The following is a 23,319-nucleotide window of genomic DNA, read 5'->3' as shown; positions in this document are numbered from 1 at the left end:
CTTGCTGTTGTAAAGTTACACAGCTACAGTTGTGTTGCTGGGTTTTAAAGCAGGTTTGATTTTTTTTTCTTCCTTATCACTCTGTATTTACAAGATTTCACTGTCCACTCTGTTCAAATGTGGATGAATGGCTACACATAGATGTGTAGAGCTGTGTGAGATCACTACTATCCTGCTTTTGTGGGGGTGGGTAGGGGTGTTAAATATTGATTTATTTATGTTTAGTTTTTTCCCCCCATAGGTTTTTAACATTCTAAAAGCTCTTTATTATTAAATTACATTTACATTACATTTAGTCATTTAGCAGACGCTTTTATCCAAAGTGACTTACAAATAAGGACAACAGAAGTAATCAAAACTAACAAAAGAGCAACAATATATAAGTGCAAATGACAAGTCTCGGTTAGCCTAACACAGTACACGTAGCAAGGTGTATTTTTATATACAGTTAAATTAAGTATACTATTAAGTATTGCAAGTATTACATACAACAATAAAACAGTGCATTGACATAAAAAAGGAAATTTACTTTTGGTACTTAAGTACTTTTAAAAGCAAATACTTCTGTACTTTTACTTAAGTAAAAATCTGTCTTTACAACTTTTACTTGTAATGGAGTAATATTTGACAAGCAGTATCTGTACTTTCACTCAAGTAATGGAGTTGAGTACTTTGTCCGCCTCTGGTTACATGTACAATACACTTCAGGTAAGTACCTTGTGTTACCACTCATTTGCCTGTAGGTACAAGATATTTGCCATGTATGTACCAGTGAAGTACACATACTGTAAAATAAAGTGCTACCAAATCGGACAAGTAAACAAACATGGAATTTGAAAAGTAATATCATCTAGAAAGAGAGCACTCATACAGATCACATGCAAAATCACAAACATGCAAATCTTATGTAATTCTCTTCAATCTGTTGCTAAGCCATGACATTAGTCCAACTGAAAGAGAAAACAGCCCGAGAAGAAAGAGCTCATGGCAATGTCCACTGTGGCATCTCTCATGGACAATTCTGACAATACAACAATCTCGTTTTTTTTTCTTTTTTTCTCTTGCTGTCTCTGAACCTTTTTACGAGCTCCCTCAATGATGTCTGCAGCTCTGTAATAGAAAGAATATCTTGGAGTGAGCTGATATCTGTGACCTTGCCATGGTCAGAGACTGTCTCTGAAGCACAGAAAGCACAGCAGATGGATACTGTGGTGCTTCTCTTCATGGCTGAGAACACCTGAGCACAAACCGGCCTCAGTCTGTTGTGACTCTGACAGCATTGATTTCAGTGATAGAGAAAGAGCCGTGACTACCCACCCACTGTAATCACACTGGGATCCCTGATCGGGTGCAGTGCTCTCAAGCACATAAACACAATCACACTGATGACTAACTCCTCTTTATCCAATGCTGCCGCAACTGCCTCCACCGCAGAGATTCATTCAATATAGTTCACAAATCATGAAACAAATTAGTCCGATTCCATATACTGTTGTTATGATTATGAACTGGTTTAATAGCCAAACCCAATGATTTTCATGACAGTAAGTACATCTTGCATACAACAAAGTATAGTTCAGTTTGCATATGAGTGGATTTATGAGTCAGTTCTGTTAAAAAAAAAATCTAGCAAAACAACTTACTAGTGAGTCACAGACGCAGAAAACTTTTGGTCATTACTATACGACTTGAAATAAACAGTAACATAAACAGAAACAATAATGAGTGATACTTCAAATATGTTACCAATATATTTATTTTTGTTTATAATAAAAAACATTTTTTTGAAAGATATCTCATAAAAAATAAATATTACAAATTAAAATAACTTTTCTATTTGAATATATTTTATAATGATATAATTTATTCCTGTGATGCAAAGCTGAATTTTCAGCATCATTACGCCAGTCTTCAGTGTCACATGATCCTTCGGAAATCATTCTAATATGCTGATTTAGTGCTCAACAATCATTTATTTTTAATATCAATGTTGAAAACAGCTGTGCTCTGATGTGTGTGTGTGTGTATAGAATAGAAAGTTCAAAAGAACAGAATTTATTGGAAATTATAAATGTATAAACAAACCTAAATATTGATATCAATATTTTTGACACTTTTGATTAATTTGATGCATCCCTGCTGAATAAAAGTATTAATTTCTTTAAAAAAAACAAAAAAACAATAATGCCCCAATCTTTTGAACAGTAGTGTATATAAATAAAATATAGTAAATTGAATAATATTTAGGATCAGTTTTTGGTGCTTCTGAATCTTCAGTGGAACCATTAAGTGGACTTGGAAACAATTTTAATTAAGAATTAAGTTCTTAATGATTCCCATCCCTAGTGTGCATCATATTGTTATCATCTGCAAGAGGCAGAATGTGTTTTTTGAGAGAGCATGTTCAGTAACTTAATAGCAGCTTGGGAGGACTTGCAGGCTTCTCTCCGTGTAGAGTGGAGGAAGCACTAATTATACATAAGGACAACTGCTTATGATGTTCCATAAACAGTCAGCTCTAACGGTGTGCCAGGAGAGGCATATGTCAGGGCACACATGCACAACACTTTGTTATTATGACACAATGCCAGCTCTCTTTCCTCTAAAGCTTTCGGTTGAGACATGCCTGTTAAGCAGTACTTTCAAAACTTGGTAACTTATAAAAAAAATATATTTACACTATAATTTAAAGAAATATTTCTAAAAAAAATAAAAAAAAGATATACCAAACGTTCAGAAATATACCCTGCTCAAGCTGAGAAATTTAAATGTGACTGTTTACTCAATGGCTGGAAAAAGAACATGATTCCTAACAGGACATAAATAAAGAGCTACTGTTGGGATAAAACAGAGATTCAACTTGAAGTTCATTTGAATATTTTTTTAATTTCAAAATTATATCATACCAGTATCTGTCATTTAATCAAAACAAATCCAATAATAGCACAAAATATCACAAAATGCATCACATTTCAAAATACTCACTGAAGCTTGAGCCATTGTTTTACTTCCAAAATAATGTCACTTCCTGAAACATGATAACAAAACCCTATAATTTGGTTATCAGTTAAAACAATCCCTTACGAAAATTAGCCATGGTTTTACTACAAATTAGACCCCCCCCCCCAAAAAAAAAATCATGGTTACTACAGTTCTATCATGTCAACTCAGAAAATTTTAGCATGGTAATGGATATGACAATGGTAATGTATTTGGTCTAGGAGGAATAGATCTGCTTCGCTGCTGTCGCTGTTGGTTATTGCTGTTGTATCTAAACAAGTGGAGCTGGGGAAGGTGGAGAGCTTCAAAGGAACTCTAGTGAATGCTAACCAGCCATTTAAATGTAAAGCAGTAAGCTCATTGGCTACAAGTGCATGCAACATGAACCAATCAGCTTGTGCCAAGTAGTTTAAACGCTGTGAATATCATCAGTTTACGTTAACGACCCATCAGCCTGCGCCATCTAGAGTTTCATGGCAGAACTTGCCAATTAAACCATGGTAACCACAAATTAACCACGGTTTTGCTACCCTAACCGTAACCATGGTATTTGTAGTGAAACTGTTATAAAAATGGTAATCAATAAGCCAAAACACATGGTTACTACACTATTACCGTAATAAAACCATGGTTAATTTTCATAAGGGATATTACCAAGAAAATATGCTTTGTTTGAAATATTTCAGTTCAGTTTCAAAAACGGATTCACTTAGGTAAATTGTAATATATGCTTAAACCAAACTGGTGACATTGTTTAAAATTCACTTCTATGCTCACTGTGTGATATTTTGATGCAAAAAATAATATCATTTCAATCTTAAAATTGAGTTTAATGTTTTATTCAAGATATTAAGACATAGGATAGACAGGTGGAAATGTACTGCATAGTAGAAATAACCCAACTGAGCACCTCAGATGCTGATTGGAGGGGAGTCACCATAACAAGAGAGGTACAAGAGGTAAGTTCAGTATAAGGGACAAACTACCCACAAATCCTGTGCATCACTAACTAAAATTAGCCTATGCCATTCCCGGGAAGCTCAACAGAAACTACTGTGATTAGTTTCATTAGGAGAAAATAATTCATTTGATGGCCTTGTAGAAAGACGGTATAATTATGCTAATTTTGCAGTGGTGTGATTGCAGCCTGGAGAACCTCTTGATTTGCACCAACAGTCAAGCATTAATTATGACAGCTTCTGCAGTGTTTATTTGTTTATTTTTAGTTCAATCCTTTGGGTGCTGGGCCATAAAAACAGTGCGGTCAACTGAAGACAGATCAGTGAAAATTTAAGAATTTACTTACTTTTAACTCATAAGCTGGAATTAGAACTGAATTAGCAACACCACACAGGAAGATGAATTGGAATTTGAGGAACATATATTTGTGTGTATGGATAGACAGACAGACAGACAGACAGACAGACAGACAGATAGACAGACAGACAGACAGACAGACAGACAGACAGATAGACAAACAGACAGACAGATAGATAGATAGATAGATAGATAGATAGATAGATAGATAGATAGATAGATAGATAGATAGATAGATAGATAGATAGATAGAAACTACTGTACATAATATATATTATATAATATATATATTAATTTCTGTTATATATGTTAAATCCCTTTACATAACCCCTAACATTTTTGCAATCTATTAACCCTACTTCAAATTTGTAAACTTTTATGTTTAAACAAGGCTTAAAAATAATGTTCTGAATGCCACACCATTCTTGTGTCACGCTGACCCCAGGCTTGGCCTTTACTAACCACTTTAAAGAGCACTGTCACTTTGAGTCACAGCAGGACAGTGCGGAAGAGAGACAAGAAAGTGAGAAGAAAGAAGGAGAAAGGTTTTGAGCCGCACAATAAAACCACGACAGTTAAACAAGCCCCAAATTCAGAATGACTTTCTTTCTAGTTCAGATCCCATCAGCCTCTCTCTCTGTCTCCCTTCATTGCCATCATCACAGCAGTCTGGATTTGGGGAGATAAAAGCACAAATGGATTTTGCTCCCTCTCATTTTGGGGGTTGGATCAGGGGCTGGAATCAATGCGTGAGGGGTCGATACGGCTGTAGACTTTCACTCAAACACACACTGGCGACGTTCAGAATGGAACATAGTGCATACTAGGGCTGCATATCTTGAAAAAAAAAACATATTGCCATTAACTGTGATATAATAAACTAAACATCTAATATTACTACTGTTTTAATATCAAGGCTACAAGAACAAAAGGCTGAAAATAAAAACCGAAACAGCATCGAACGGTGAGCAAAAATGACCAACTTGTCAGCAATGCCTCTTTTATGTCTTGCATGTGGTCTGCTAGGAATACAAAGAGTTTAAGGATATTCAAACAAACATCCAGCTGATCCAGAAGTGAAGTAAGTGAAAAAGAACCCAATTCATGTTGAATTCAAACTGAAATGTATTAATTTTGCCACAAACTGCAAAGGCCCAACAATATACTAAATTAATAACATTTGGTTTTATGCTCTAGGCAGCCAATAATCCACCACAAAAACAACATGTGGCTGGCAAAAACCATCCTAGTTTATCCCAGCTGCAAGTGAACAGTTACACAACTGTTCAAAAGTTTGGGGACGGTAAAATTATTATTATTTTTTTTTCAACGTTTTTTTAAAGAAGTCTAATTTGATCAAAAACACAATAAAAACAGGAATACTGTGAATTATTATTACAAATTAAAATAACCGTTTTTTTTATAATAATATATTTTCAAACATAATTTATTCCTGAGATGCAAAGCTGAATTTTCAGCATCATTACTCAAATATTCAAATCTCACACGATGCTTCAGAAATCAGTCAATATGCTTATTTGCTGCTCAAGAAACATTTCTAATTATTATCAATGTTAAAAACAGCTGTGCTACTTAATATTTTTCTTTGATGAATAGAAAGTTCAAAAGACTAGCACTTATCTTTTGTAGACCATTATTCTTGATAACTTGCCCCAAAATTGGACTTGTCAATGTGTTCTTTTGTGTTAATGTTGAAAACTGTTCTGTGACAGGGGTTTAGGTTTAGGCTTGCTTCAGAAGGGCTAGGGTCTGATTTATGACATCCTGTTGTCTGGGGCCTCTGTGGAATTTTTGTGACTCCTCGTGCCTCAACTCGGTTCTGACCAAATCTTAGATTGTCTGATTCGGTCTGATATCCTACACTGACCCCAGGCTTGGCCTTTACTAACCACTTTAAAGAGCACTGTCACTTTGAGTCACAGCAGGACAGTGCGGAAGAGAGACAAGAAAGTGAGAAGAAAGAAGGAGAAAGGTTTTGAGCCGCACAATAAAACCACGACAGTTAAACAAGCCCCAAATTCAGAATGACTTTCTTTCTAGTTCAGATCCCATCAGCCTCTCTCTCTGTCTCCCTTCATTGCCATCATCACAGCAGTCTGGATTTGGGGAGATAAAAGCACAAATGGATTTTGCTCCCTCTCATTTTGGGGGTTGGATCAGGGGCTGGAATCAATGCGTGAGGGGTCGATACGGCTGTAGACTTTCACTCAAACACACACTGGCGACGTTCAGAATGGAACATAGTGCATACTAGGGCTGCATATCTTGAAAAAAAAAACATATTGCCATTAACTGTGATATAATAAACTAAACATCTAATATTACTACTGTTTTAATATCAAGGCTACAAGAACAAAAGGCTGAAAATAAAAACCGAAACAGCATCGAACGGTGAGCAAAAATGACCAACTTGTCAGCAATGCCTCTTTTATGTCTTGCATGTGGTCTGCTAGGAATACAAAGAGTTTAAGGATATTCAAACAAACATCCAGCTGATCCAGAAGTGAAGTAAGTGAAAAAGAACCCAATTCATGTTGAATTCAAACTGAAATGTATTAATTTTGCCACAAACTGCAAAGGCCCAACAATATACTAAATTAATAACATTTGGTTTTATGCTCTAGGCAGCCAATAATCCACCACAAAAACAACATGTGGCTGGCAAAAACCATCCTAGTTTATCCCAGCTGCAAGTGAACAGTTACACAACTGTTCAAAAGTTTGGGGACGGTAAAATTATTATTATTTTTTTTTCAACGTTTTTTTAAAGAAGTCTAATTTGATCAAAAACACAATAAAAACAGGAATACTGTGAATTATTATTACAAATTAAAATAACCGTTTTTTTTATAATAATATATTTTCAAACATAATTTATTCCTGAGATGCAAAGCTGAATTTTCAGCATCATTACTCAAATATTCAAATCTCACACGATGCTTCAGAAATCAGTCAATATGCTTATTTGCTGCTCAAGAAACATTTCTAATTATTATCAATGTTAAAAACAGCTGTGCTACTTAATATTTTTCTTTGATGAATAGAAAGTTCAAAAGACTAGCACTTATCTTTTGTAACATTATAAATGTATTTAATGTCATTTTTGATCAATTTAATGAGCCATTGCTAAAAAAAAAAAAAAAAGATTGATTTACCAGTCTGGGTAAAAAAAAAATGTTTCTCTACCTTACTTAGTTTTTTTGATGAGGTCATGTCGCACCACCTGTCCATGTTGGTATCTGCCTAATTTGGCAAAGTTCTAGGTTTCTGCAAGCCACAAAATTGCTAATTACCTTTTAAACAGCCAATTTATTTTGCTGCCCTAACTATGCAGATTAAATGGCTAGTTGCATTTTGTTATTTGCACTCAGCATTGTTTTTTCCCTGCTGTCTGCTAACCTCATGGCTCATTTTTGGGCAAGCCTTCAGTGTGGTATGCCATTCTTAATCGCCGCTAGCATGCAATTATCGGACCCTCTTCCAAACAACCACACACGCTGCAGTTTGTGAAGGACGATATACACGGAACATAAAACATTATCCCTCCTCACTCCATGTTTTTTTGTAAACCTTCAGAGAAGGTTTTAATTCCATCAGTGTCAACACACACAGGAACGAGGCCAACATTAAAGGGGCAGACGGCCAAGAGCAGGGACATGAAAGCAGGCTTGCTTACCGTATTGAAATTAGGGAACAGGCCGACCGGAGAGGAGCTCTCCACGGGGAAGGTCAAGAAGGGCTTCATGTCCAGACTAGACTGCATCATTAGAGAAGGAGTCCGAATCAATGTGGGGAGTGTGTTGCTATGACAGGAACTTCCTGGAGAGGAAGAAGAGGGAGAAAATCAGGACAAAGAGACAAAAAAGCTCTAGGGACAAAACATCCCTTCTTGAATTCATTCATGCATAGACGAGGAAAGCAAGAGAAGGTGCATTAGAGAAGTGATCAGAGGAAACTCATCTTCATCACTGGCCACAGAAACAAAATATCTCAGTGCTCTGGGGAGGAAGACTGGCACAAAAAAACACAGATAAGAGCAAGGTTGACAGATGGTGAAAAACAGATCAGAAAAGACTGGTATGGTATTTCTGGTATGCTATGTTTCAAACTTAGTTAACAGACCCATGACACTTTTGTCATCATTTACTCTTCCTCATTTTTGGGTGAACTATCTCTTTAAGATATCACTGGCATGAATATTATTTGCAGAGAATCCAATCCAATAACGCACTGCAACAAGCTCAATGCAAAAATCTAAAAGAATGTTGACTATAACAACGCTTACATTACAATATACTTACTAGTGGTCGACCGATATTGGTTTTTTGACAGCCGATGCCAATGCCGATATCTTGGAAAGCAGGGTGGCCGGTGGCCGATATAAAGCCGATATAATTTTATGTATTTGAATTAATATTTAAGAAATTTGAAATCATTTGAAAATTGATTAAAAAATAAGTGTTATATATAAATGTAAAAATAAATGTATAAATAAACACACTTATACTTAGATGACAAAGTATTTTCACATATAAATACATATTTAATAAAAACTATAATTAAAAAGGAAGTAAACACTGTAACCAACAGGGCACTCAGTATTCTGGGAACTTTGTGTGCATTAATCATATTTTTTCAAATAAAGCCAAGGTAACACTCATTTTACACACAGCACACAGTGAAAATGACATGAATATGACAGTGGGAAAATGCATAAAGCGCAGCATAATTTAAAATCACGAGTTTAAAGTTTGTCGATTGTGCATCTCCAGTGAAGCTGAACTCTCCTCCTGTCAGCATTCAATTCACACGGATCGACCGTCACGCAGAGAACACGCGATCATGCAGGATACACATGCACACTTCACAAGATCTCACAACTGGATCCGACTAAGTTTGCAAGGTTTTTGAAATTGGATGTTTATTGGACATTCAATGGTTTGTTTAAATGATATAAATGCGTATTTGCTGAATGCTGACGGCAAATAAGAAAGTATTATAATGTTTGCCTTTCTATTTCTAATAATATAAAAGCAGTCGTTATAAGACTTTTGACCTTTGTTTAACCGTTCTATCTGATTATTAGACAGACTTCTATCCGTATTTAGACAGAACGGTTAACGACAACAGCAAACAAGAGGGAGAATGTGAGCACTGCGTGCTCAGGCGTTGCCATTCTCAGCGCTGTCAAAATAAAAGTCCCGACTCGAACGCATCGGTCAAACAGGAAAATTTATCGGCCATGCCGATATTTAAAGAAATGCCAAATATCGGCCGATATATCGGTCGACCACTAATGTTTACTTCAGGTATTGTTTTACCCAATATTCATCTATACTTTTGTTTATTAAAGTATTAGAGTATGTTTGTTAACAAAAACTATTAAAATTAAAAATATAAAAAATATTTTTTTTAAATAAAAAATAAATATTAGCTTAAAAACTAAAAATTTTTAATGAAAATTAATTAACAATAAATAAACACTGCCTTGGCAACTAACTGAAATAAAATAAGTTTAGGTCGAAGTACTTAAATTACTAAAACTAAAATAAATAAATAAACAAAAATTTACATAAAAATAACAAAAGCAAATAACAAAATTATTCAAACTAAAATGAAAATTGAAAAGAAAAAATATATAAAATTAAAATAAAACATCATTCAAATATTATCAGTAAATAAATAATGATAATACTCTGTAAAAATAAACGAAAGATAATTCAAAATATTGATATACACTATAAAAACTGCACCAAACTATTAAAATAAAATGTGAGTTGTTTCTCCTCAGTTATGAGGCAATGACAAGTCTATAGTAAGTGGCTCTGAATAAAAGGGTCTGCTAAATGACGACTTGTCATTTTAGTATGCATATTTGTTACAAGTGAGTTCATTAATTTAAATCATTTTTAATTCTATACAATCAGTAACATAGTCTCTTTCATTTACACACAGTTATTCATCCTGACTGGAGATCTGGATCACATACTTCCACTATGTTAGTGCAACACCGCTGAATAAATTGGCCCTTAATATGCTTTGATCAGCGTGAGCAGTACCATGTCCATTCATATGACACAATGACAGCTCCAGTCGGACATGTAATTAAGAAGGATCTTGTGTTATGTGCCATGGAGATATCTAATCATGTATATGACGAAAGGAAAAGGGCTATTTCCAGTTCGCGGCACGATTAAAAGAGATCCAAGACTCTTCGTTGTACGTATCAGAGGCCAAGCTGTGAAACACAATCAGCCTGAGTACAGCCAAAAAAAACACAAAAACTGCAGACCGTGGCCATGTCGTCTTAGTCTTGAATTTCTCTATGTAATGGTTAACAAATCCTTGTAATGCTCATAAAAATGATGCTCCTTTTAGCATGGCAGAGGATACGGGAACATCTAAAGCTACTGCACGGCACCCTGGGAGGTATAATTCACACTAATGCTGCTTTAATCATAAGCTAGCATGACACATTTGTGCTCTTTGCAGAAAAAAAAAACATGCTGCAAATGTGCTTTTTCCTTGTCATTTGGTCTGTCTGAACATAAGAACGAAAAATAAACAAGGAATCAATGGCTGTCAGGAATCAAAGGAGTAAGGCAGAGTACAAGGAATGCTTTTTGACTTTCTTTTCAGATGTCGTCCAACAAGTCAATGCTGACTAGACACCCTCAATGAGGCGTCTCGTATAGTATGTTTTGTGGCTGCCTTACAAGCATTATTTGGTTATATAAAACTGCTTTCGTGGCTGTAAAACAAAATCAAATTATAGAGATGAAGAAAAATTGTTATGGTTACACTGTGTTCAGACTGTCAGTCAACATTTCTAGAAAATCACTTCTAATTTACGTATAAAAGCATGTTCTTTTTTTCGAAACATCATTGATTGCAATGCATAGGCCAGAACAAGTCCACTTCGGTATAATATAAATGCACACACTCCATCACTAGACAGATGTCTCCCTCACCACCTGTACATCCGAGCGCTGAAACAGGCTTATTTTATTCCCATTTGCTGAGTTTAATGAGAACCACATGCAATAACTGAACTTGGACCTCTGACTGGCATCAAAATTCATAGCCGTGATTTGACCAGAACATTTAGTTTCAATAAAACAACTGCGTTTTCATGGTTCAGATGAGGCAAAACGCTGCATATTTCAAAGCTTAATGAAACCAGAGATGCAATGACTCAGATGGGTAATGACTGTCCTCATCATTTAGGTTTTGACTCACTGTATTATTTTAACCGCTTTGATGCATGAATTGTTTAATCGCAAAGTAAAATATTCTTAGTGATCCTTTACTTCAAAACAAGACTATAATCATTACCAATGTTTTTCTCTGCCAAAATGATTCATTTGAAGAGAGTTACACATCTGGCCACAACAATAAAAAGACAGTATTTCAGAGGTACTTTGTGCATTATCACGTTTGTCAGCCAATTCTTTGTCACACAATAAAAACACAGGCTACATCTGAAATCGCATACTTCCCTACTAGGTGAAAAATAGTATGTGAAGAGTAGTATGTACAAACTCACAGGCTGCATCTAAAATTGCATACTTCCGTACTATATATAGTAGATGAAAAACAGCATGTGAAAAGAGAAGTACTGTATGTCCTAAATTCACAGGCTGCATCTGAAATAGCATACTTAACTAATATACAATAGGCAAAAACAGTATGCGAAGAGTAGCATGTACAAACTCACAGGCTGCATTCAAAATCACATACTTCCCTTCTAGTAGGTGAAAAAGAGCATGTGAAAAGAGTAGTGTGTCTGAATTCACAGGCTGCATCCAAAATCGCATACTTCATTACTATACAGTAGGCGAAAACAGTATGTGAAGAATAGTATGTACAAACTCACAGGCTGCATCTAAAATTGCATACTTCCGTACTATATAGTAGATGAAAAACAGCATGTGAAAAGATTAGTACTGTATGTCCGAATTCACAGGCTGCATCTGAAATCGCATACTTCACTAATATACAATAGGCAAAAACAGTATGCGAAGAGTAGTATGTACAAACTCACAGGCTGCATCTAAAATTGCATACTTCCGTACTATATAGTAGATGAAAAACAGCATGTGAAAAGAGAAGTACTGTATGTACAAACTCACAGGCTGCATCTGAAATCACATACTTCCCTTCTAGTAGGTAAAAACAGTGTTCGAAAAGAGTAGTTTGTCCGAAATCACAGGCTGCATCCAAAATCACATACTTCCATACTATATAGAAGGTGAAAAACAGTATGTAAAAAGAGAAGTATGTCCAAATTCAGAGGCTGTATCGAAATCGCCTAATTCCCTAATATATCTGAAAACAATATGAGAAAAGAGAAATATGGCTGAATTCATAGGCTGCATCCAAAATCACAATCTTCCCTACTATACAGTAGGCGAAAACAGTATGTGAAGAGTAGCTATGTATAAATTCACAGGCTGTATCCAAAATCACATACTTCCCTTCTATATAGTAGGTGAAAAACAGTATGTGAAAAGAGTAGTATGCCTGAATTCACAGGCTGCATTCAAAATCACACACTTCCCTGCTATACAGTAAGCGAAATATAGTATCTAACGTAACGTCATAAAGTAATTACTATTACTTTATTACTCAATTCAAAAGAAGTAGCTACTCAGAGAGTATGTGATTTCGGACACTGTCACTGGGACATATGAAAACATCAGTCACAGAATTATGGATAAGGGTCAAAGGACATTATCCATGGTGGTTAGGATGTAACATTAAACCCTGAAGTAAGTGATAGATGCCATGCATCAAAGAGTTAAAAACAAAGTAAATATATTTCCCTAACAGTTTCTCTTTTTCTCTCTATTTATTATACTCTACTTCAAGCGCCAGCCTAAATTGCCGGGAACAATACTAGAAGACCATTACAGAGAGACCAGGAGCTGTGTTGCAGGGCAGACATGCCAGTGGTTTGAAGACTTTGGTCAGTGCTTTGCAACGATTTGTATCGTGAAAAGCGCTATACAAATAAACTCAAATTGAATTGAATTGTATTTTTACTGTACTTTTGCACTTCTTTCAAAAATATTTTAAAATCATTACCGCCCCCCAATTTTTTGAACGGTAGAACATTGTGGAAAATTGTTGTCAAGCTGGATTTAAAAAAAAATGAAAGCTGATGTCTGTGCAAACAGAAGATATGGAACAAATATTCTAATTCTGACAAAGATCTGCCCAGTTAGACAAGAAATGTCTGACCTACATGAAAAGTGACCAAGCAGAGTTTGTTTTGTTTTGTGTGCCATTTAGTTATGGTTTATTTTAACTAGTAGATACTACAATATTAAATCACTATAGGCAAAAAAGTACTAGAGAAAATATATGGAAAACACCAAATTAATTTGCAGAAAGACGCAATCTGTTCATGTATAACTACTTTTCTTCCACAAAAGTGCTTACTGTATCACTCTACCTTTGTTTCCAGGTGAACTGGTGCTCTCCCGATTCCCAGCTATCAGAATATCTTGAGATTTCATCTAGCTCTTTCTGTTTTGTTTTTGCAATATGCATTAGATGGTCAGCGAACGGACTGTGAGCAGCCCATCGACGCGAGACTATATCTGGCTCGACAGACTCTGAGTTTCAAAGCACTCATAAGCCACAGAAGCACAAAGAAAGAAACCATCGCAGACCACTTCTGATGTGGAAAAGCAGCAAGTTCAAGTCTACCAAATGCATGCAGACAAGGTGCACAGCCATGAAACCGAGTTCAAAGGTCAGCCTAGGTGGATGACTACCATTCAACCGAGAGTGATTTAGGAGTCTGTAATCAAAGCTCACAGAAGCAGTCAAAGAGATCTTCTGTGGACAAAAATGCCGTATTTGCACTCAAAGCCATCTGCTTTTTTGCAGAGAATGAAGTTTGAAATCGAGAAGATAATTTTTTAAAAATTTAAATCAGCCTTGACCTAAGTTTCCCTTTCAACTCGGTTTCATCATCTAGCTAGCCACGTGCTTCCAAGTCCGATTCGAGAAATGAAACGCCTGAGCAGCAGCTGGCAGCGGCACTTGTCTCTCAGAGGTTTGATCTTTGAGCAAACATCCAGCAGACTTCAGCACCATTAATACAACTGCAACATACAGCAGCCAAAAAATATTTGGATACTTCAGCAACACTGAAAAATGTTTGAATGTCATTACTTTGTATTAAAACATTAAATATAGCACAAACACACTTTTCAAGCTAAACCTGATGCATAAAGCAATTTGTTGAGTTTTAAATGATAAAACAATAGACATAATGTACAAAATGAAATCAAAAGGTAATTGGACATTATTTCTGCTCGTCAAAAGCTATGAAAAGGTCCTTATGTTAAAATACACAACTGGTCAAATGTTTGGAATCATTTTTTTATTTTTTTTTAATGTTTTTGAAAGAAGTCTCTTATACTCACCATAGCTGCATTTATTTGATCAAATATACAGTAAAAACAGTAATACTGTGAAATATTATTACAATTTCAAACAACTGTTTTCTATTTCAATATATTTTCATTTCTGTGATCGCAAAGCTGAATGACAATATGGAAAACGCAGTAAAGTGAAAGAGAGATGAGGACCCGAGGTGAATTGCTGTACTGATTTCCATTCTAAACTCAGCAACATTTCTGCCAAATGAGTCTTGTGGTGCCACCCAGGGGCTCTATACAGAGATTTGTTTATCAAACGTTCATTGTTGTGTATAATTAGATAATTCTCCAGACACTCCACACTACATGGTAATTTTGTGCTGAGCAGGTTTTGTGCCCCGACTGCCTCCCATTTAGGAGTTCAAGAGAGTGGTTCAGAAGCTCTAAGATACACACATGCAATCACATTCACAAGGGAGATACACACAAACACAATTTCTCTTGAATTAAAAAATGATGAGATGCTGTATCTCCAAAGCACATCTCTTTGACATCATCACAAACACACTAACTCTGTTCCAAACTTGGTTTGCCACCTACCTAGGCAGCATTTTAAGGGCTTTTCCCAACATAAAGACTCTTTCCAAATAGTAGGCAGCAAAATTACCTCATTTTGGCAATTCTAAGGCAACACATGCAGTCTTTTAAGCAATCCCAAAATGCACTGTGACGACCTCAGTAAAAAACAACCCAAGAGAAAAATTAAGCGTTTAATATAGTTTAAATTGTATTTTATTCCTCTGATGGCAAAGCTGTATTTTCAGCATCCATTACTCCAGTCTTCATTGTCACATGATTCTTCAGAAATCATTCTAATATGCTGATTTGGTGCACAGTTATTATCAATTATTATTCAATTATTAATAATGCTTCTTATGATCAATGTTGAAAACTGCTGCTTAACATTTTTTTTGTTTGTGGAAAACTAGTAACTTTTTCAGGATCCTTTGATCAATAGAATGTTCAATGAACTGCATCTTTTGTAACATTACAAATGTCTTTATTGTCACTTTTGATCAATTTAATGCATCCTTGCTGAATAAGGTATTATTAGTATTATTATTTGTAATATTACTAAAAATGATTGTGATTTTAACGGTAAAAGACTGTAAAAATTCTACAGTAAAATCCTATTAATTGGTTAATGGTAAATTCCCCTGAGAGTTCCCTGCGCTACATTTAATAATGCTTCTTATGATCAATGTTGAAAACTGCTGCTTAACATTTTTTTTGTTTGTGGAAAACTAGTAACTTTTTCAGGATCCTTTGATCAATAGAATGTTCAATGAACTGCATCTTTTGTAACATTACAAATGTCTTTATTGTCACTTTTGATCAATTTAATGCATCCTTGCTGAATAAGGTATTATTAGTATTATTATTTGTAATATTACTAAAAATGATTGTGATTTTAACGGTAAAAGACTGTAAAAAATTCTACAGTAAAATCCTATTAATTGGTTAATGGTAAATTCCCCTGAGAGTTCCCTGCGCTACATTACACATTTGCTGTTTTTTCATTGAAATAACTGTTTTTTTCTGATCAGTTATGTTCATTAGGGTTGTATGTTACATCAGTGTTTATTTGCATTACGTTAGTGTTGTGTGTTACCATGATGGTGTTTAGTATTTGTGTGAATGACACAGTGCACCTTCTGTATATATATAAGTATTTTTTTTTCTCAGCTTGTGGAAAGCTGCATGTGTTGAGCTTTGGTTCTTCATGTGACTTTCTCACCACCTGCTTATCAGAGTATTACAAAGGTACTAAACAGATTTCAGAACTTCGATAGGTTGGTATATTCAAATTATGTCAGTTAATGAAATGTGTTTTTTAAATGTAAATGTAAATTAAGTCCGCAAAATCCAAAAATGATGCTACCATAGTTTTTACCACAGCTACCAGTCTTTTACTGTAAATTTTATGGAATTTTTTTTACAGTGTACCAAACTATTAAATAATAGTGTATAGTCATGGTTTCCACAAAAATATCAGGTGGCACAACTGTTTTTAACATTCATAAAAATACAAAAAATGCTTCTTGAGCAGCAAATCAGCATATTAGAATGAGCTTAGAATGCCATCTCAGGGATACATTTAAAAATATATAAAAAATTTAAAAGACAGATATTTAAATTGTAATAATATTTCACAATATTACTGTCTTTATCATTAAGTTATTTGATCCAAAGTACAGCAAAAACAGTAAAATTTTGAAATAGTTTTACTATTTAAAATTGCTTTCTATTTGAATAGATTTTTAAATGTAATTTATACCTGTGATCATACATAGCAAAATTTTCAGCATCATTACTCCAGCCTTCAGTGTCACATGATCCTTCAGAAATCATTCTAATATGCTGATTTGCTGATTATCAATATTTAAAACAGTTGAGTCATTTTTTTTTCAGGATTCTCTGATGAATAGAAAGATCCAAAGATCAGCATTTATCTGAAATAAAAAGCTTTTGTAACATTATACATTATATAATATTTTTGGGAAAGAAATTATAGAAATGAATACTTTTATTTAGCAAGGATGCTTAAAATTGATCAAAAGTGATGATAAAGGCATTTATAATGTTACAAAAGATTTCATATCGATATCGGAAATGTATCGTATCGACCAAAATTAAGAAATATATCGTGATATAAATTTTGGCCATATCATCCAGCCCTATTAGTGAGTAAAAGAAAATTCTTTCAAAAAGAAAAAAAAAAATAACCAATTCCATTATTATATAAGTCTAAAACAGCCAAAAAAGTTTTTTTTTTTTAAAAGCAGTGACATTTGTACAGTTTTAAGTGTGACTTAAGTGTCTGAAATCCTTTTGGGTCACTGTAGGTCAGGACCGAAGTGCTTATCAGTACTCTGCCTTGTCGGAAGGGACGCCGTGACATTTGCAGTGTTGATTTAGTGAGAGGCTGAACCCTCCCGCAGAGCAGGAACGAGAGCTGGCTAGAGCCTCTTGGCTCACCTTCACCCTTTCGCAATTCTGAGTCTCTCCGTCTGATTGTATTTGACAATGGCAAATCAAATGGTGTGCTGTGTGAGGCTGCAATTTTCCCAAAGGTTAGCCAACATGCACCTTATCTCACAGGGAGATAAAAATAAGTGAAGAAACCACACGAGACATTTCATTCCAAATGTATCCCTCTTAAGAGCTTCACAGGCATTTTCTACAGTTTTTTTTAAAAAAGAGAGTTGCAAGCTATCTATAAAACGTGTGAAGTCACATTTTATCAAAAAGCGTGGAGAAATGTATTCACAGAGAAAGGCTTTACTCAAGCAGAAATGTATGAAAAGATTACCAAGAGTTTTCCACACACAAATCTTGAATATTTCACCTTTAACTGACTGGTGAACCAAATCCAAAGTACCCTCCAAAGCACACAATGCAAGAAACACTATATGAATACCTTCTGACGAATCAGAGAAATGTGACAGCATAAAGAAGCCTGCAGCACAAAAGAGAGGATACGTGTCCTTGAACAGAGTCCTAACATTAATTCAGTGCATACAGAACAACAACTGCCAAATATTCACTCTCCATTTATCACAGGGACTGAATTGTAACGCTTTGGAACAACGCATGGAATCAAGCAGAGCTTTTGGAGTCAGAAGTCTAAGTTTGGGTAACTTTCTGTGTGCCTCAGAATCAGATGCAAAATCGCTTCTATTAACAGTTTGTTACAATAATTCAATAATAATTTACATCATCATGTGGTCCCTGACATCCTGGCATGGCCTAAAATGTTCTAATAAAGCCAATAAAGTTATTTTACATAGTTCAGTTTGTGACAGACCTAATTCAGCTTGTAGAAACAAAGTAATTTAGTACCCAAACATAATGTCACGAATTCGGTCCATGGACTTCCGTTTATTCACCACCAGAGGTCACCCTTTCCTTTACATTGACTCTCGCACAACACAAACTGTTGCATAGCATACATATCCCATCATTCCTTGCATGATTTGCACACTGCACTGATTTGCACTCATTGCACACAGGTGTTTCTAATCACCTCACTCACTATATAACACCCACTCTAACCACCTTTCTCTGCTGAGTATTGTTTAGCCTGTACCCCTTTCCGAGTCGCCGTGTTTTCCTTGTTTTGCCTTGCCTGTTTCTGCGGTATCTGATCTTTGCCTGTTTTCCTGGATTTTTCCCTCTCGTCTCGCCCCTGTGATTCTGTCTGCCGATCGGTGACCTACGCTAGCCCTAGGACTATTCTTGTGTTTTGCCCGCCCTATACCTGTTTGCCATTGTTTGACCCTGCCTGTTATACCACATCTCTTTAATAAAAGCTTGCAGATGGATCCACACGTCTCGTCAGCCCCATTACACATAATTTGCATGTATACTACTGCTGAAAGGTTTTTTAAATACTTTTATTTTGACCTATTCTTTTGAACTTTCTATTCATGAAAGGATCTTTTGCCATCACAGGAATGAATTACTTTTTACTATATATTACAGTAGAAAACATTCATTTTTGCATTAATATTGCAATAATATTTCACAATTTTACTGTATTTTTTACAAAACACTTCAGGTGTACAGTAAACAATAAATTATTACAACTAAAATGTATGCTTTGCAAATTAATAAATGGCAAACATATTGATTAAAAATGTCATAAAAATATATTTATGAAATATAATTTTTTTTGGCATTAATTTATTAATATACAAACAGCCAAGAGATGTCAATTAATTTTAGTTAAATTTTAATTTATTGTTTAGTGTACACCACAGTTCAAAGGTTTAGTAAGATCTTAAAAATACAATAAAAACTGCAATATTGTTTAATATTAGTACAAATCTAAAACTAAAAACTATTTTCTATTGTAATATATTTTAAAATGTTTCCAGTACATTTTATTAGTAAAATGTCAGCTATTAATGTAATGTGATTCGTGAATGATTCATGAACAAATGATTCTGAATGTTTTTTGCAAACCGATTCACTGAAAAGAACTGACTCAAAAGAACGACTCATTCACTACACTGTGTGGTCTCCGAGTCCAGGCTGTTTGTCAGGTCTAGGTTTTCGCTCCATCTCTCCCAGGCGGGAATGGAAAAGGTGAGGTAGGTATCGGGGCATCTAGGTTAGTGCATCTGTGGCAGGTGGGATTTAATCAGTTTAATCCTTGTACTGGAAGCAAGAAACCAAGCTGAGAAAGAGAGATAGAGAGAGTGTGGGAGATCTTGAGATGTGGTCACTTGCTTGCATCCTGCAGGTCTCTAGCCACCTGGTACAACAAATGAGCGGCAAAAAGAAATCATATTGGACCTGCACTGGCTCAGATGTCATTTGAAACCTAATCTAAACCAAACCAATGAAAAACCACATCTTTGCACTTCAGTAAACACATACACATTGCATTTGTATTTTCACATAGTACTGCCCTGATATTTACAACCACGAGACAAAATAACAGCTGAATTTGTGCAATTATAGTAGAGTACAGTAAATGAGGGTGGAGGTGAAGCTTTTCAGATCTGGCTGGAAAAACAAGCAAGACCAGTACTTTGAGTAAATTAAGCCCTCCCAAATTTGAAGGCGTTCCAAACCCAACTGAGAGTGACTTTTCCTTTTAAATGGCCCTCTGAGAATGATTTCATCGCTAATTCCTAAAAAAAGGTCTTTCCAAAGGGTGTACGTTATTAGACTGGGATAATGTTTCTAAAGCTTTTGTACAGGGGAAAACAGACACTGTGGTTATGACTTCATATTTTTTCTGGCTGTTACTATTGGAAGCGTAGAAACCCACTGAACGGGAAACTGAAAAAAGGCTGCGGTGAGATACAGCTTGCAGAATTAAACAACAGGAGAAGACTCCGAATCGCAGAAACACTCATTGCTGACAGTTTGAGGACAATTTCCTACGCCAACAAAGGAAAATGTTTGGGATTAAATGAGCACACATCAGGCCCGGTATAGAGGGGCTTATTCATCCTTGCCATAGACGATGAACAATCATTGCTGCAGCTATTCTCTGAAAGCACAGCCGGACACACACATCTGAATTTGATTCTGCTCGTATAAAGGAGATCTCCACAGAGAGAAAAATAATTCAGCCCAACAGCAGACTGTCTCTGTGATCTAGTGTTTAGAATATCCACGAGCAGGTGCATGATTAAACTCGACGCTGGTTTGCTTCTGCTGTTTAAAGGAGTAGTTCAGACAGAAATGAAAATCCTGTCATCATTTATCCACCCTCATGTATGACATTATTTCAACCATGGAGTTACAAAACTATTCATCAGAATTTCAAAGCAGTTATTTTCCATTCAATAAAAGAGCATAGATATAAAAGTGGTCCATACGACTTATGCACTATATTACAAGCATCATTGGTTCTTGCATTGCCATTTGCGATGCAGTTGGGTGTTTTTGAATTGAATGCAAATGACATTTGAGCGCAATGTGGATTTACTGTTAAAATTTCATTCTGTTTCTCAAAAAGAAAACTGTCATATAACTTCAGAAGCCTTGGATTCTAGTGCACAAGCCACACTTTTATAATACACTTTTATAGAGCTTTTTTGGAACTTTTTGGAGCTTGACAGTCCCAGTTCACTTTCATTGTATGGAAAAGATCAGCCTAACACCTCCTTTTTTTGCATTTCACAGAAAAACATAAACCCTATGGGCTTGGGACAACATTAAAAAAAATTATGTTTTCATTTTTGGGTGAACTATTCCTTTAATAATTTGTAACGGACACTTCTGCTACTTTACATGTACTTTGCATGTAAGATGTTTCTTCTCCATTACTGTCACCTGACAGACTTCGGGTTCCTTGCCACTGTTGCCTTTGGCTTGCTTAGTTAGGGTTTAAAAACAGTTAATATTTAGAAATATTATTAATTTGACTGCTGCACTAACAGCATAGTGCATAAGAACAAAACTTGAACCAAGTTGAGCTGGAAAATGACAACTGTCTTCTATAGAGCTGCTTTATAGCTGAATTGAATTCATTTCATTCGTTCTGAATGAACACCGCAACATCAACACTGTTATTAAACTGTATCAACACAAAACTGACTTAGAATTACTTAACATTCACAGTGTTACTTAACTAAACGGAATCAACATTGAACTAAATTGAGCTGAATTATGACACTATTGTCTTTTTAGAGCTGCTTTAGAGCTAGAAATTGTATTCACTTCATAACTGAAGAACTTTGCAACATTAATACTGTCATTTTCATTTTCTTGTGCTCTATACTGTAAATAAATGTGACCTGACTTAGAAGAATTAAAGGAATGGTTCACCCAAAAATAAAAATTGTATGAAAAATTGTATGAACAAAAAATATAAAAAATATTGCAAATATCTTCATATGTTCTACAGGAAAACGTAGTACATGTTCGGAATGACATGAGGAAGCAAATGATGACAGAATTTTCATTTTTATGCATTATCCATTTAGGACAGATTATTTCAATTAGCATTAAATTATGATCAGGCTTGCTAACATCAAAGTTTCAGTAAGAAGACTCAGAACTGAAGAAATACTGAACACACTGTCCTATTCATTCATCAATGAGGCTTTTGAGGACATCACTTAACCCTCGGTTCCTCCTGAAGGATTGTCCATGTAATTAGTGCACCGTAATTCACTTTGGATGGGAAATGTCTGCTAAGGGCGAGTAACTTCCTTCCATCCCAAAGATATTCATTAGTAAGACGACAGCAGGTCAATGATATTAGCTTCAGCTGATACGAAGCCATGCAGAGGAGAGTCTAAAAGAGCAACAGAAAAATCACAATGTAAAATGTACTGAACTACACCATAAGAGCATAGATGGAGTGCTATTATAACAGCAGCATTCAGCTCTTGGTCCACCACCCACACACCAAGTTTACATGTTTACAAACTAGCTGGTGCACTGAGTACACAGAGTGTCTAAAAACGCTCTTTTATAATAATTAGATTAAAAGAGAATTATGTGTTAGAGCACTGCACTAAAAAAAGCTGCCTAAATAAATTATTTACTTCCTGCAAAACTGCTCACTGATGCAAAAAGAGTAATTATCAGGTTTGAATCATTAAGATGCACTGAAATCACACACACAAACATTGTCCACTTTTATGGAGAGTGGAAAGATCAAGAAATGGTGCAAGTCAGAATTAAGCCGGCATTGTCTGCATGTGCACCAGAGCTCAATGTGTCAGAGCATGTGCACTAACTGCTAGGTCACACACACACACACACACACACACACACACACACACACAGGTTTGTTTTTATGGTTTATGGGGACTCTCCATAGGCGTAATGGTTTTTCTACTGTACAAACTGTATTTTCTATTGACCTACACCAGTAGGCAAGTTCGGTCCTAGAGAGCCGCAGTCCTGCAGAGTTCAGCTCCAACCCTAATCAAACACACCTGAACAAGCTAATCAATGTCTCCAGGATTACTAAAGCTATAGGCAGGTGAGGGTTTCTTCAGGGTTGGAGCTGAACTCTGCAGGACTGCGGCTCTCTAGGACCGAACTTGCCTAC

At 35.5% G+C, this 23,319-nt stretch overlaps 1 protein-coding gene across 1 annotated transcript in view; it reads right to left on the bottom strand.

Moving 5' to 3' along the window:
* The window catches only part of znf385b (zinc finger protein 385B), a 64,721-nt gene that overhangs the window by 31,590 nt on the left and 9,812 nt on the right, over positions 1–23,319 (bottom strand). The window contains exon 2 of the mRNA XM_016293873.1: positions 8,015–8,157. Within this exon, the coding sequence (XP_016149359.1) occupies positions 8,015–8,157 (143 nt within the window). The remainder of the gene's footprint in view (positions 1–8,014; positions 8,158–23,319) is intronic.

Source organism: Sinocyclocheilus grahami, unplaced genomic scaffold, assembly GCF_001515645.1.
Source record: "Sinocyclocheilus grahami isolate Dianchi unplaced genomic scaffold, SAMN03320097.WGS_v1.1 scaffold308.1, whole genome shotgun sequence".
In the NCBI taxonomy this organism is placed as follows: domain Eukaryota; kingdom Metazoa; phylum Chordata; class Actinopteri; order Cypriniformes; family Cyprinidae; genus Sinocyclocheilus; species Sinocyclocheilus grahami.
Note: the sequence above shows the minus strand (reverse complement) of the source record. Positions and strands in the feature narration are given on the sequence as shown.